The following is a 12,348-nucleotide window of genomic DNA, read 5'->3' as shown; positions in this document are numbered from 1 at the left end:
TTTTGAAACGGGAAAGGACACAGCATATACCACATGTCAGGAAGGGACAGGAATATTATAGAACTGGGATCAATCCGACATGATGAAAGCAAGAGTCGAGAAAAGACCATAGGAAAAAAACTTTCTTTTTTTTTTTGTTTCTCTCACGATTTGTCTCTGACGATTTGAAAGAGGATCCACAGTACACGATGGTGGAAGAACCATTACCACTCATCTTTTCAAGCATTGCATCACCCCAGGGGCCAGTTTGTGAGAGGTGTTTGTTGATTAACGGGGAGGAATTTGCTCACTGCCTTGAGGTACGGGGACAAGCGGAGGACCAGGACGGTCCCGGCCGGGTTAGCACGGTTTTGGACGGGGAATATGTTTAAGCATTGAACATGAAGCATAATCATCTGGAATGGATGGGGTCGGGCGGGGGGCTATCTTTGTTTGGCTGCTTTGGGGGCATAGGCGGACGAACGAACAGAGGTGGGGGGACTGGAATGTAAGGTAGTTTGCTGTGGACAAGCTCGTTGAGAAAGTTGGTGCCAAATGTCAACGGATTACCCTGATGATCACACTGCTGTCCTATCCGTCTGTCTGTCTGTATGTCTGTGTGGACCACGGCTTGGTGACATGGACCATGAACAATGTCACAAGGGTCGTTGTGGGATCTTTTCTGCCTACTCTGCCTTTTTTTCAGTACTTTGGAAAAGAGCAGGAGGGTTTATGTCGTAATAGGCTTAGCAGTATTAGCCCTTGTTGAAGAAGGTTTGGCAGATTATTTGGGGGAGGCCTAAACTGAATAGGGGCAGAGAAAGGGGGAGGGTTGAGATGTCGCAGAGTTGGGTGTGACGGGGCGAACTGTTTTGCGAATACGTGTACGCGGCGGGGGTTGAAGAAAGTCACCAGAGGAGGACACACCAAAGACGAAAGCATCGATGTCGGATAAGTGAAAAGTAAGGTAAAGTTGCAGCTGAAAGGTTGAGTTGGGCAGTTGGCTGTGGAACTTCCAAGGTAGAAGAGAGGAGAGGAGTGTGGAGCTGAACAATGACATGACATGACATGACTTTGTGTGTTTTTTTTTCTTTCCTTTTTTTTGGCGTGCGTATGGAACTATGGGTGGGCACTAAGCTTTGAGAGTCTCAATCCTCTCTACTTCTCTCACTTGGGGTTTTCTCAATTGCAGTTTTTGCAGAAGATCAGAGTGTGAGGGGGGTCGGCATGGCGAACGGGGGCCCGGATGGAGTGGGTGGGGATTCTGCGGCCGGGCCGGATGGCAGGCAAAGTTGCGTGTGTGCTGTGTGTGTCCCGTGCTCAAGCTCTCTCCAGACTTTTTTTTCGTCGTTGACTGGATGGGATGGGTGGTGGTTCGATGATTTGTTGCGGGCTTTTCTTTCCCTTTCTTTTTTTTCCCAAGTGGGTTGGGTGTCACGGTGTGTAACTACACTACGCATGCATCTGTGCATAACCTACGGGAGCATGTGTGTGTGGTCTGGATGATCCGGGGTGCAGGAAGAGGAGGGGAAAAAAGGACAGGGAGGGAGGGGGGAGAAATGTGGTGGAAATTTTATTCCTTGGGGTTTGGATGGTGTAACATGTGCAATCTCCGTGCTGGAGATTTTCTTGTGTTCCTCCCTTTTTTTTGTGTTCCTGTTTGCTGGGGGGCGTTGTTGCACGCCAGAATTCCTACAAAACTAGAGACTTGTCTCATATACAGAGATACAGTGTTTATTTTTTTCCTCCATTTGATTTGCAGGGGGGGATTCACTTGCTGGGGACATGGGTCGACCAAGGATCCGGAAGGATGGACGGAGGCAAGGCAGGGGTTTTTGGAGAGACAAGAGAGCTCCCCCGGGCCGTGGCGTGGACTCTAGAGAGGGAAATCAATGCAACCCGACCGAAAACTGTGAGAGAAACGGCATTGTCGGTAGTGAATAGACAGCTCGGCCAAAGAGGTGGTGGACTCTGGACTCTGGACTCTGGAGGAATTGGATGGAAGGGGAATTGACCAATGATGGAAGTCAAATCGTTGGCAAACCCAGTTGCTATCCGATTTTGCCGTGTCTTCCGGAGCTGCATCCCGGAGGGGGCTCCGTAGGATGCGCAGACAACAAAACATCGAGGCAGGGCAGAAACTTGCCTTTCCCGCTTGGCTTGGCATGGCTGCTTGTGTTGCCTGCACATGCTTTGGGGCTAAAGAAGGGTAGGAAGAGGGGGAGGAGGGACGCGATCAAACAGGTCACTGTCAGAGTTGTGGCTGGATGGAAATAAAGACCAGACGGAGGAATGGATGGGATTTGGGTACGTGCGGAGAGTAGAGGGACATGTGGGAGCCGTTGAAGTGGACGGACGAAGCAAGATAGATGCGGAGAAGGTCTTCCTGAATGGGTGTGTATGTGCCATAGTTACGTTTCCACCAGATGCGAGGTATCGCGATGTAGTTTTACACCATACACCACAGCAGCAGCAGTTCATGCTACCTTATTCGGAGAGAAACGTCCTTTACGCGTAAGGTGAGCCAACTACGACGTGGAAGCGAAGGAGAATGCGACGATGCGGGGAGGGGTGAGGAAGAAAGCCATTCATTGGGGGCCATGATTTGACTGGGCTGGGCGCGTGTCGCAACCGATGAGCCCCCTGGGTGGAAAATGGAAGAAAAGAAGACGTGGATTCGAGAATCGACAGGGTAGGGATGTTGACGGGCAGCGGAGATCAGCGCAGCAAGGCAGAATCTCAAATCCTGTTCGAGGGGTTGCGTTGCGTTGCGCCCCTTCCCCTTCCCCTTCCCCTTCCCCTCCTCTGGATCAGTAGCTAGCTAGCTAGCTGTGCCGTGGTGAAAGATGCTGCACTGCGCGAGAGCAGCCAAGAAAGTATATGCATGGAACGAATAGAGTATGCAACCCGTCACCGTGGCTTTCCTCTTGGCTTTCTCTTTGTGACTTACCTTACGCGGTAGGGGGCCGGGGGAGGGGAAGGGAAGAAAAGTGAAGGTAAAGATGGTTTGAGGCCAAGGGGGGGGGGAAGAACTGCTCTGGGAAAAGCATGCGTACGAAAGTACACAGGGCCTTGGTGGTTGTCAAACAGGGTTTTGCAAGGAGAAAGTCAATTTCCTTTGCTGCCAAATAATTTCTCAGGCTTCTTTCTTTTCCATCGGAGTATTTTGTCGATGAAATCCTGTCTCTTGCTGGGGAGGAAAGGGGTGACCGGGGCGCAATGAATCTTTCATGTTCTAGATCGTGATCGACAGAAAAGAAAGGAACAAGAGAGATGCTCAGAAAACGCGACGTTGGGCATGGGGCGGACGGATTCCAGGTTTTTGGCCAGAATGCTACGCTACAAGAGGCCAGGCCAGGCCAGGCTCCTCCTCGACGATCACGATGGGCTTTCCCGGGGGGTTTCAAGGACCCGACTTTCAGGTTAAGAAGAATTTGATGATTTACAGTTGTGTGACTGCCACGCTGATGGTTCACCACAAGAATTGTATAATCAACCGCTATGGGCGAAGCCGGGCAAAAGTGTAAAAAGTCATGAGACCAGAAGAAGAATGCCAGAGAGGAAAATTGAGAGATGAGAAACAGACAGAATGGGGCAGAATACCTTAGATAGACAGCCAGAGAAGAAAAAATAAAAAATAAAAAATACCAGAAATTGGGGTAAGGTGGAGATTTGGGGTGGAAGGTGCCGAGACCGACAGGGTTCAGCATTGCACGTTGGAGAATGTGGAGACGTCCGAGCTGCAACCTGCAGTGTACAAGGGGCGTGCGTGTGGGGGAAAGGAACAGAGAGAAAGGGGGAGGGTGTGCACAGACAGTGGTGGACGGGCGTGAGATTAAAGCGACTGGTAGAGAGGAAGGGCACGGCGAGCACAAGCCCGTTTTGGGATGGATGAATCGAATTGGGGGGGATAACAACGCTTGATGTTCGGAGAGCAATGTAGCACCTTGAAATTGGACAATACACAAAAACCGCTAAATGTATGTTATTCTTCTTTCGCGTCGGAAAAGTTTTTTCTTCTCGCCCCCCATCACCCGTCACGTATGGGCCATGACCCCGACCCCAAGCGGAGCCATCATCCCATATCATCTCGCTCCGGCTCTTGCGCCGGCCGCCCGGGCCCTCCGGCTCAACCGTCCGGTGTTCCCGTCCCCTCTTCCATTAGCCGTGCACGGGGCTTGGGGTCTCCCGAATCGCCCGGATGGTCTCCCTCATCCGCGGGTTAGCGTCGAAGCTAGCCTCAACGAGGTCCACGACCTCGTCCGCCGAAAAGTACAGGCTGAGCTCGCTGTCGCACCAGAGGTACTTGACCTCATTGAGGTTGGACTGAAGCACCTCGCTCAGGTACTTGAGACGGAGCCACGTGGCCGCGTACTGCGCCGTTGTCGGTATTTCATCTGCTGCCGCTGCCGCTGCCACTGCCGCTGCCCCCGCCACGCCTGTCGTTCGCGACGGCAGAAAGAGGTCGTCGAGCTCCGCGACCTTGGCAATGAGCTTCGCGATCCCGTACGCGTCGTCCTGCCCGATGGACGAAGCGTCCATGACATCCCCGATAATCTTGGACGAGAGCCCATCCAAGAGCGACCCCACCGCCTGATACCACACCGACCGCGCCAGAATCGATTCCCATGTCACCGCCATGGATCTGACCCGCGCTAGTGCCGAGTCCACGCAACTGTCCAGTTCATCCTGCTGCATGAGACTTTGATCGCCTGTGCGTCTCGCGTTAGCTCCAAAGTCATACTGACTGCCGGCAGTCTGCAGCAAGTGCTTTCAGCCCAGGCTAGAGCACAACGTACCTCCTAGCAAATCTCTCAGCACCGTTTTCTGCAACCCAAGCTCGTTAGTGTATGCGCGCGTCGCAAAGTTCTGCAGGCTCTTGATGTCGTTGTCTATGCGCAGCATATTCTGGGCGCGTGTGGTGAGATCCCCGCGTGATTTCCACGTTGATGCCAGATCAGCCAGCTTCTCGGACAAATACATGGCATCGTTGTAGAGGAACCTTGACTTTGGTCAGCTTCGAAAGTATACTCCCACAGGATCGGCGCTTACATGTTCCCGCCAATGTCAAGTGAGTAGTAGTGCGGCGACACTGCTCGAAACATGGCTAATGCGAACGTCGGCAAACTGAAGAGACCCGGGGCGGCGGCTGCCACTGGGCTGCTTTCGTACCTGCAAATGTTAGAAGGATCTCCGTGTTGACAAGGGCTCGCAACATACTCGGGCTGTGTCAGAGCTGCGCCGTCTTCCAGAAGGGCCAGTATAAGCTCCAGCACCGGCTCCGGCATGGAGGAGATATGGTATGTCTCCTTGAGAACCATCTCCCTGCTCTCATCTGGTTCAGCAGACACCGTCTTGTGCTTTTTCGTCTGCGTCTTTGGTGCCTGGGGCTTCGGGTCTGACTCTGTTTGCTCTGTCGCATCATCATCCCCCCAACCCCACGCGTCGGCTGCGTCGTCCTCATCGTCTGCCGGCTTGTCCTCGGCCTGTGCAGTCTCCTCTTGTGTGCTCTCTGTAGTTTGCTCCTCATCGTTCCATCCCCAGGCATCGGCACCGTCGTCTTCCTCCTGTGCGTCGTCCTTGGCTTCAGGTGGCTCTTCGTCGTCGTCAACTCCCCATTCCGCGCCCCAGTCATCTTCTGCAACGGTACCGGCTACACCGTTCGCCGTCAACTCCTTGCCTTCTGAGCGAGACACCATTTGCTTTTCCACCTTTTCCACTTGTTTTGTCGCGCCAAGACCTACGTAACGTCAGCACTATCTTGAGTGGGCATACACTGGGTGACGGACCGTTTGACATTTGCACCCTGACCGAATCAAGGGCTGTTTCTCTGCACTTTGCAAGCCATATTGACGGCGCACTGCCGACCCATTCCTTGAGCTCCGTAAACCCAGTGAAGCCGTTGTCTTCAAGGACCTCGCAAAAGAGCCGTGCAGATTCGATGACGGCCTGGAACCTCCCAAGATCCTTGAGATTTGAAGGCACTTCTGAGTCGAGCCAGACTGAAATGAGCCTCGGGACCAGGTCGCTCATCATGATGGGGCTGAAGAACATGAGGAGATCGGGCGTCAGTCTCTTGGCTAGGAACTCGACCACCTTTTGGAGATCCGTAAAGAGCTCGTCGATTGATCTTCCAGCTTGGCCATTCAACTCAACAACGTTCTACCGAGGTTAGCAACTGGGCCGCCACATCATCTCTAGGACATACCTCAGTCTCGCGGATGGAAGGCAGCGATGAGGCTTGAGTGTCCATGCGCGGGAAAACAATGGCCTTGTCAACATCGTGCCACAGCTTAGACATGCGGTCTTCAACCTCTTTGTAGGCCTGAAGACCAATGATGGCTTCTGGCAGCGTCATTTGCTCGTCTATCTTCTGTTAGCTTCCTGTGGATTCAACGAGGCGGGTACCAAATACCATCCAACTTGTTGTAGATTGCCAGGGTGCCGGCTTCGATATCTGTGTGAACAAGCGATGCCCAGACGTGGTCGAAGACGTCGTGAACATGTGACTTTAGCTCAAAAGCTCTCACATCGAGGAGCCTCATGATCCGGCATGCCTTCTTGTTGACTGGGACAGCATCGAGCTCTGTCCAAGATTCTGCACAGCATTAGCCCCTTGCCTTGATGCCGATTCGATTTTTCGGTCCTTACTCTCCAGCCACCGCAGCGAATCAATGATGCGCCGCTCGTTCATCGCCTGCTCCACCTCCCCCAAAAGCTCGTTGACATGCTGGATTCCCCTGAGGGCGTCGTGCAGCTGGTTTGTGTATAGCACCTCCTTCTCGAGAAACTGAATGTGGTCCTCCGCATCTTGTATGGCCTTTCCCGAAACCTGCGGCGCTTCCGATTGTCGGACGATGTCATCGGCCAGCCTCTTGGACCGCAAGATGTCTTCCTGTAGTGTTTTCGCATTGTGCACCCACGAGCTGACGTCCCCCTTGGTCTCTTCGTTTATCGTGTGGATTTCGGACTGCGCATGCATCAGTAAGAAGCTGGCATCGCTCGCTGTGGGCCTCGCATTACCTCCAAATCACCCTTGGCTCGTTCCAGCGCATCAATCGCAGGCGACAGATCTGAGGAGGACAGCGACAGCGATGATACATGCTCGTCGGGGAAGCGCCCCTCGAGCGCAAAGGCAACCACGGCCTCTCCGAGCTGCGCAGAGGCATTCTGATCTGTTTCGACGGCCATCTCCTCGTTCCACTGCCGTGCGCCGGTCACACGTGTAGCTCCTCGAAGCTCTCAATATCGCGGGGCCGCTTCGGTCGGGGGCGCCAGGAGGAGTCAGGGCGGACAGCAGGCAGGAAATGAAATGCGGTGGATCTAGGTTTTGGAGGGTTTGCCTAGAGTTCAGGAGCGTCGTGATTCTGCAAATATGTAGCCAAGAAACGGGCGACAGGAGGACTTTGCCTCGTGTTCGAAGCGATGCCGCATAAAACCGGGCGATGAGCTACGGGCAATTATGACATTGGATTGCATAGCTGTCCCGAAAGCACCCACGTCACAATTCAATGTCGGCCCCCAGTACGTACCTCGCGTCTGATCCGACCTTGTGCCGAGCGGTTGGCGCTGGACCAAACGTGGTCTCCCGCGGCAAGGGGCCAATCGGGAGTCACCACCCCGCCGATGACTTTGCGAAAATCAAAAAATAAAGATAAACTCCACTGGTCCCTTGCCCTGGACTTTGGAGGGGCAGATGGATTAGTGCGTTCATTGTACGGCCAGCGACATCTCTCACGTTCTCGTGCCCCGCGACGAAGCGAACAAACCCGGCAACTCGCAAAACGCAGCGCCCACGGGAAACCAAAGCAGCCATATATACCTAGTCCTGAGGACCGCCTGTAAGCCTCAGCATCAGCTCGTTCTCCAGTGCTGTCGATACCCCTCCATCCTTGAGTCAGCATTTATCGTGGCGGCGGTTAGGTAACCGCTACATCGCTCCCTATCACGGGCTGGTCAATACGCTTCGGGAAGCCTCATTGGTCTTCTTCATCTCTGACCATCAGGCTGGCAAAGCCGGTTTCTGTACGGTAAGCTGCTGCGCCTTTTTCTTCTGTCCGTCCTACTCGTCCTTTTCTGTCAAGCCTTTTTGGCTGAAGTGAATTCCCCCGATTGGCCCCTTGTCATTCTACTTCTCTTCTTCGCCTGTCAACTGCTTGTTTACGATGGCGCATTACGCTGCACCATTGCGAGGCTGCAAGCTTCACACGACTGTCTAAGGGCATCCTTCCCGTGTCTGACACGTCGACATGTTGAAGTTTGGAGCCAGTCAAGTGGCGCTTGCCGTGGCCGTTGCGCTTCTGGCGGCTTGTCTTGTTCCCCATCATGGACATATCTTATCCAACAGAGCTGGGTATGTCTCTTCCCAGACCGGGTGTCCTGGTGTTCACGGACGTATGACCGTTTGTCATACGAAATACTGCATCTATCCGCTGTCTGGTTATCTTTCCCTCCCGTTTTCAACAGCTACTTCCTATTTTCCGGTGAAGAGCTTCATCAGGAGACTCGTATCACCCTGCTTCAGCTGCGTTTGTTGTCTCCTTACCCAAGTTCCATGAAACTATTTGCCCATGACTTTTCCAGCCCCTGTGCTCTTGTGCCCCTTCCCGTACCTCTATAAGAACCTCCTACAAATGCCTCCACACAAGACACCACGTTGACCATCTTGTCAGATCATTCCAAAGCTTGTGTAAAGCAAAGCCGCATACCATGTCGCCTGAGGAGCAGCCCAAGCCGCAGTCGCGGTTCCGCAAGGTCCAGAGCTTCAAGACGGACTACGCCCCTTGCCAAATCAGCCAGTATGTCTCGGAGAGGAGCGGCATGCAGGTGATTGTAGCCGATCGCAAGGGCCCCAAGACCAACGGCTACTTCACTCTCGCAACCGAGATCTTTGACGACTCAGGCGCCCCTCATACTCTTGAGCATCTGGTGTTCATGGGCTCAAAGAACTACCGCTACAAGGGACTTCTCGACAAGCTGGCCTCCCGAGCCTACTCTGGGACCAACGCCTGGACTGCGACGGATCACACCGCGTACACGCTGGAGAGCGCCGGCTGGGAAGGGTTCTCCCAAATCCTGCCAGTGTACCTCGAGCACGTCATCGTGCCCGTCATCACGGACGAGGCATGCATCACCGAAGTGCACCATATTGACGGTGAGGGCAATGATGCGGGTGTTGTCTACTCAGAAATGCAGGCCGTCCAGTTCAAGAGCGCCGAGATCATGGATCTTCGCGCGCGCAGGCTGCTGTACCCGGAGAACGTGGGCTTCCGATACGAGACCGGAGGCATGACGGAGGCCCTCAGGGTCCTAACCCCGGATCGCATCCGCCAGTTCCACCGTGACATGTACCAGCCCCGCAACCTCGCCGTGGTCATAATTGGCGAAGCAGACCACAACGAACTGCTGCAGATCCTGGACGAGTTCGAGGAGAGCATCAAGGACGACCTTCCGCCGCTGGATTCCCCTTTCAAGAGGTAGTTCAGTCCCACATGCCTAATAACACCATGCTGACGTGAGTTTGCAGACCTTGGATCGACTCAGCACAGCCCCCAGCGCTCCAGGAGACCATCATCACGACAGCTGAATTCCCGGAAGAAGACGAGTCCGTCGGCGAGATCACTGTGGCTTTCTACGGCCCCAACTGTACCAACACCATCGAGACGTCTGCACTCAACGTCTTGCTGACCTATCTTTGCGGTTCCTCTGTGTCGATTCTCGAGAACGTCATTGTCGAAAAGGAGGAGCTTGCCAGCTCCGTATCCTACTGGTGGGATGCCAGGCCCAACTCTGTGATTTGGTTCCAACCGACTGGCGTCGAGACGGACAAGCTGGAATTTGTCGAGAAGAGGCTCGTCGACCTGCTCAAGGAAGTGGCATCGAAGCCTTTGGACATGACATACCTGACCTCATGCATCCACCGCGAACGCCTTCAGGTCAAGTTCCAGGCCGAAGAGTCTGAGGGCTTCTACTCCAACAACATCATCACGGACTACCTCTTTGGCAAGCGTGATGGTTCGACACTCAAGGACTTGCAGTCCCTATCTGAGTACGAAGAGCTCGAGAAGTGGACCGACGTCCAATGGAGAGACTTTTTGCGCAAGTGGCTGTCTGATGCTCCCCACGTCTCCATCCTCGGCAAGCCGTCCCACGAGCTCGCAAAGAAGCAAAAGGCCGAAGAGGAAGCGAGACTTGCAAAGAGAAAGGAGGAGCTTGGCGCTGAGGGTCTGGCTGACCTCAAGAAACGCCTCGAGGCTGCCAAGGCCAAGAACGATGAGCCCATCCCGGCCTCCGTGATCGATCAGTGGGCTGTCCCTGGTACTGAATCGATCCACTTCATCGAGTCTGACACGGCGAGGTCTGGAAAGGCCGAGAGCCTCGGGCTCGTCGACAACGCGGCACAAAAGGTCATTGACGGCGCCAAGCAAGGAAAAGACCCCCTCTTCATCCAATTTGAGAGCGTGCCGACCAACTTTGTGCACCTGACGGTCTATCTCGGTACATCGCAGGTGCCGATCGAGCTGAAGCCGCTGCTGCCCATCTTCAACGATAACTTCTTCAACACTCCCATCATGCGCAATGGAGAGAAGGTCGGCTTCGAACAGGTCGTCATGGAGCTGGAGCAGGACACCATTAGCTATGGTCTGCGCTCTACACGAGACTACGGCGACCCCGACGGCGTCATGATCCAGTTCCAGATTGAGCCTGCAAAGTACTCTACCGTCATCAACTGGATCCGCACCATGATGTTCGACAGCGTCTTTGACATCCAGCGCCTCAAGGCGGGCGTTCAGAAGCACTTGGCCGATATTCCTGAGTTGAAGCGTGACGGCAGATCAATGGCGTCTGAGATCGACATGTCCATCCACATGAAGAAGGAGTCCTACTCGGTCGCCAAGCGCGCACTCGTCAGAGCCATCTACCTGCGCCGCCTCAAGAAGCTCATTGCCTCCGACCCGGAAAAGGTCCTCTCCTGGTTCGAGCAGCTGCGCAAGTCCCTCTTCACCTCGAACAACGTGCGCATCCTCGTCACGGCCGACGTCGCCCGCCTGCCCGAGCCCGTGGCCGCCTGGGACATCCTCAGCAATCAACTCAAGGGCTCCAACGAGCTGCTCCCCATCATCAAGCCGCACACCCTGCTCACAAAGGAGGGCCAGAACCCGGGCACCGTAGGCGCCACCATCGTGCCCATGACTACGGCCGAGAGCTCCTACGGCGTCAGCACGGCCAAGGGCATCACCTCCTTCGACGACCCCCGGCTCCCGGCCATCATGGTGGCCATCGGCTACCTCGAGACCACCGAGGGTCCCCTCTGGAACTCGGTCCGCGGCCAGGGGCTGGCGTACGGCTCGTATTTCGGCCGCGAGCTCGACACGGGCGTGATCCAGTACAAGGTCTACCGCTCGCCGGACGCCAGCAAGGCCTTTTCCGTATCGCGCGAGACGATCCGCAAGATCGCCGAGGGCGAGGTCGAGATCGACCGCCACCTCAAGGAGGGCGCCATCAGCCAGGTCGTTGTGCAGTTCGCCGACGAGCAGTCGACCATGGCGTCGTCGGCGGCGCAGAATTTCATGCTCGGCGTCGTGCGCAGCCTGCCGCTGGACTGGCACAAGAAGGTCATGAGGGACGTCCGGGACGTGACGGACGAGCAAATCAAGACGGTGCTCAAGGAGCTCGTCATGCCTGTTTTCGAGCCGGGCAAGAGTAACGTTGTTATTACCTGCGCTCCGATCCTGCAAGAGGTATGTTTTTTGTGGTATAGCTTTATAGCGAATATTTACTGACCTGTGGTTGCAGAACATTGAAAAGGCCTTCAAGGAGATGGGGTATAAAACAGATGTCCAGCAGCTCGCCTACTTCCACGACGACTACGGCCTCAAGGGCGACGAGGACGAGGAGGAGCTTGAAGAAGATGAGGATGACGAGTTTGATGATGACGAGGAGGATGATAGCGAGGGCGAATACAGTGATGAAGAGTCGGATTAAGGCGGTGGGAAAAGACCATGTTAGAAGAAGAAGAACTAGCATTGATAGAGCTGGTAGCCAAAGGACCTTTCGCGTCTGGGCTAGAATATCAGAGACGTCTGCTCAAGACACAAGAAGGAGTCTCAACCATCCTTGCGAATTTGGCAACAGCCAGGCCCCCCTTTGGCCAGAGCTGTTATCCAGGGGGATCATCTCTCGACGTGGGATAATCCAATGAAGCCACATGCGCGCTCCCCAGGTAAGCCCTTCCAGAGTGTTCCTACAGATCCCCACGAAGTTGGATCCAGCCGTATCTCTCTCTTCCAGACGTCTGGGAAATTTCCTTCTCTCTTCTCCTTTTTTCCTGCTAAAAATGCAGTTGAAAGGGGCAAACGTACGACCACA

At 54.6% G+C, this 12,348-nt stretch overlaps 3 protein-coding genes across 3 annotated transcripts; 1 reads left to right on the top strand and 2 right to left on the bottom strand.

Annotated features, from left to right (window-relative positions):
* Positions 1–4,140: 4,140 nt before the first annotated feature.
* Positions 4,141–4,962, bottom strand: YTM1_2 (ribosome biogenesis protein ytm1; the record flags this gene model as incomplete). Its single annotated transcript, XM_053191195.2, has 2 exons — positions 4,141–4,691; positions 4,779–4,962. The coding sequence occupies 2 exons, from the start codon at positions 4,960–4,962 to the stop codon at positions 4,141–4,143; spliced, it is 735 nt and encodes a 244-aa protein (XP_053051620.2).
* Positions 4,963–5,027: 65 nt separating this feature from the next.
* On the bottom strand, positions 5,028–7,170 carry YTM1_1 (ribosome biogenesis protein ytm1; the record flags this gene model as incomplete). The annotated part of the gene is made up of 6 exons (XM_065756831.1): positions 5,028–5,719; positions 5,841–6,141; positions 6,188–6,345; positions 6,395–6,565; positions 6,631–6,949; positions 7,003–7,170. 6 exons carry the CDS (start codon positions 7,168–7,170, stop codon positions 5,028–5,030), a joined length of 1,809 nt encoding a protein of 602 aa, XP_065614598.1.
* A 1,518-nt stretch (positions 7,171–8,688) lies between these two features.
* On the top strand, positions 8,689–11,964 carry N0V96_003419 (uncharacterized protein; the record flags this gene model as incomplete). The annotated part of the gene is made up of 3 exons (XM_053191193.1): positions 8,689–9,455; positions 9,506–11,720; positions 11,776–11,964. The coding sequence occupies 3 exons, from the start codon at positions 8,689–8,691 to the stop codon at positions 11,962–11,964; spliced, it is 3,171 nt and encodes a 1,056-aa protein (XP_053051618.1).
* Positions 11,965–12,348: the final 384 nt, after the last annotated feature.

The sequence above is a fragment of the Colletotrichum fioriniae genome (genome assembly GCF_027942845.1).
Source record: "Colletotrichum fioriniae strain IMI 355084 chromosome Unknown scaffold_3, whole genome shotgun sequence".
Taxonomy (NCBI): Eukaryota; Fungi; Ascomycota; class Sordariomycetes; order Glomerellales; family Glomerellaceae; genus Colletotrichum; species Colletotrichum fioriniae.
Note: the sequence above shows the minus strand (reverse complement) of the source record. Positions and strands in the feature narration are given on the sequence as shown.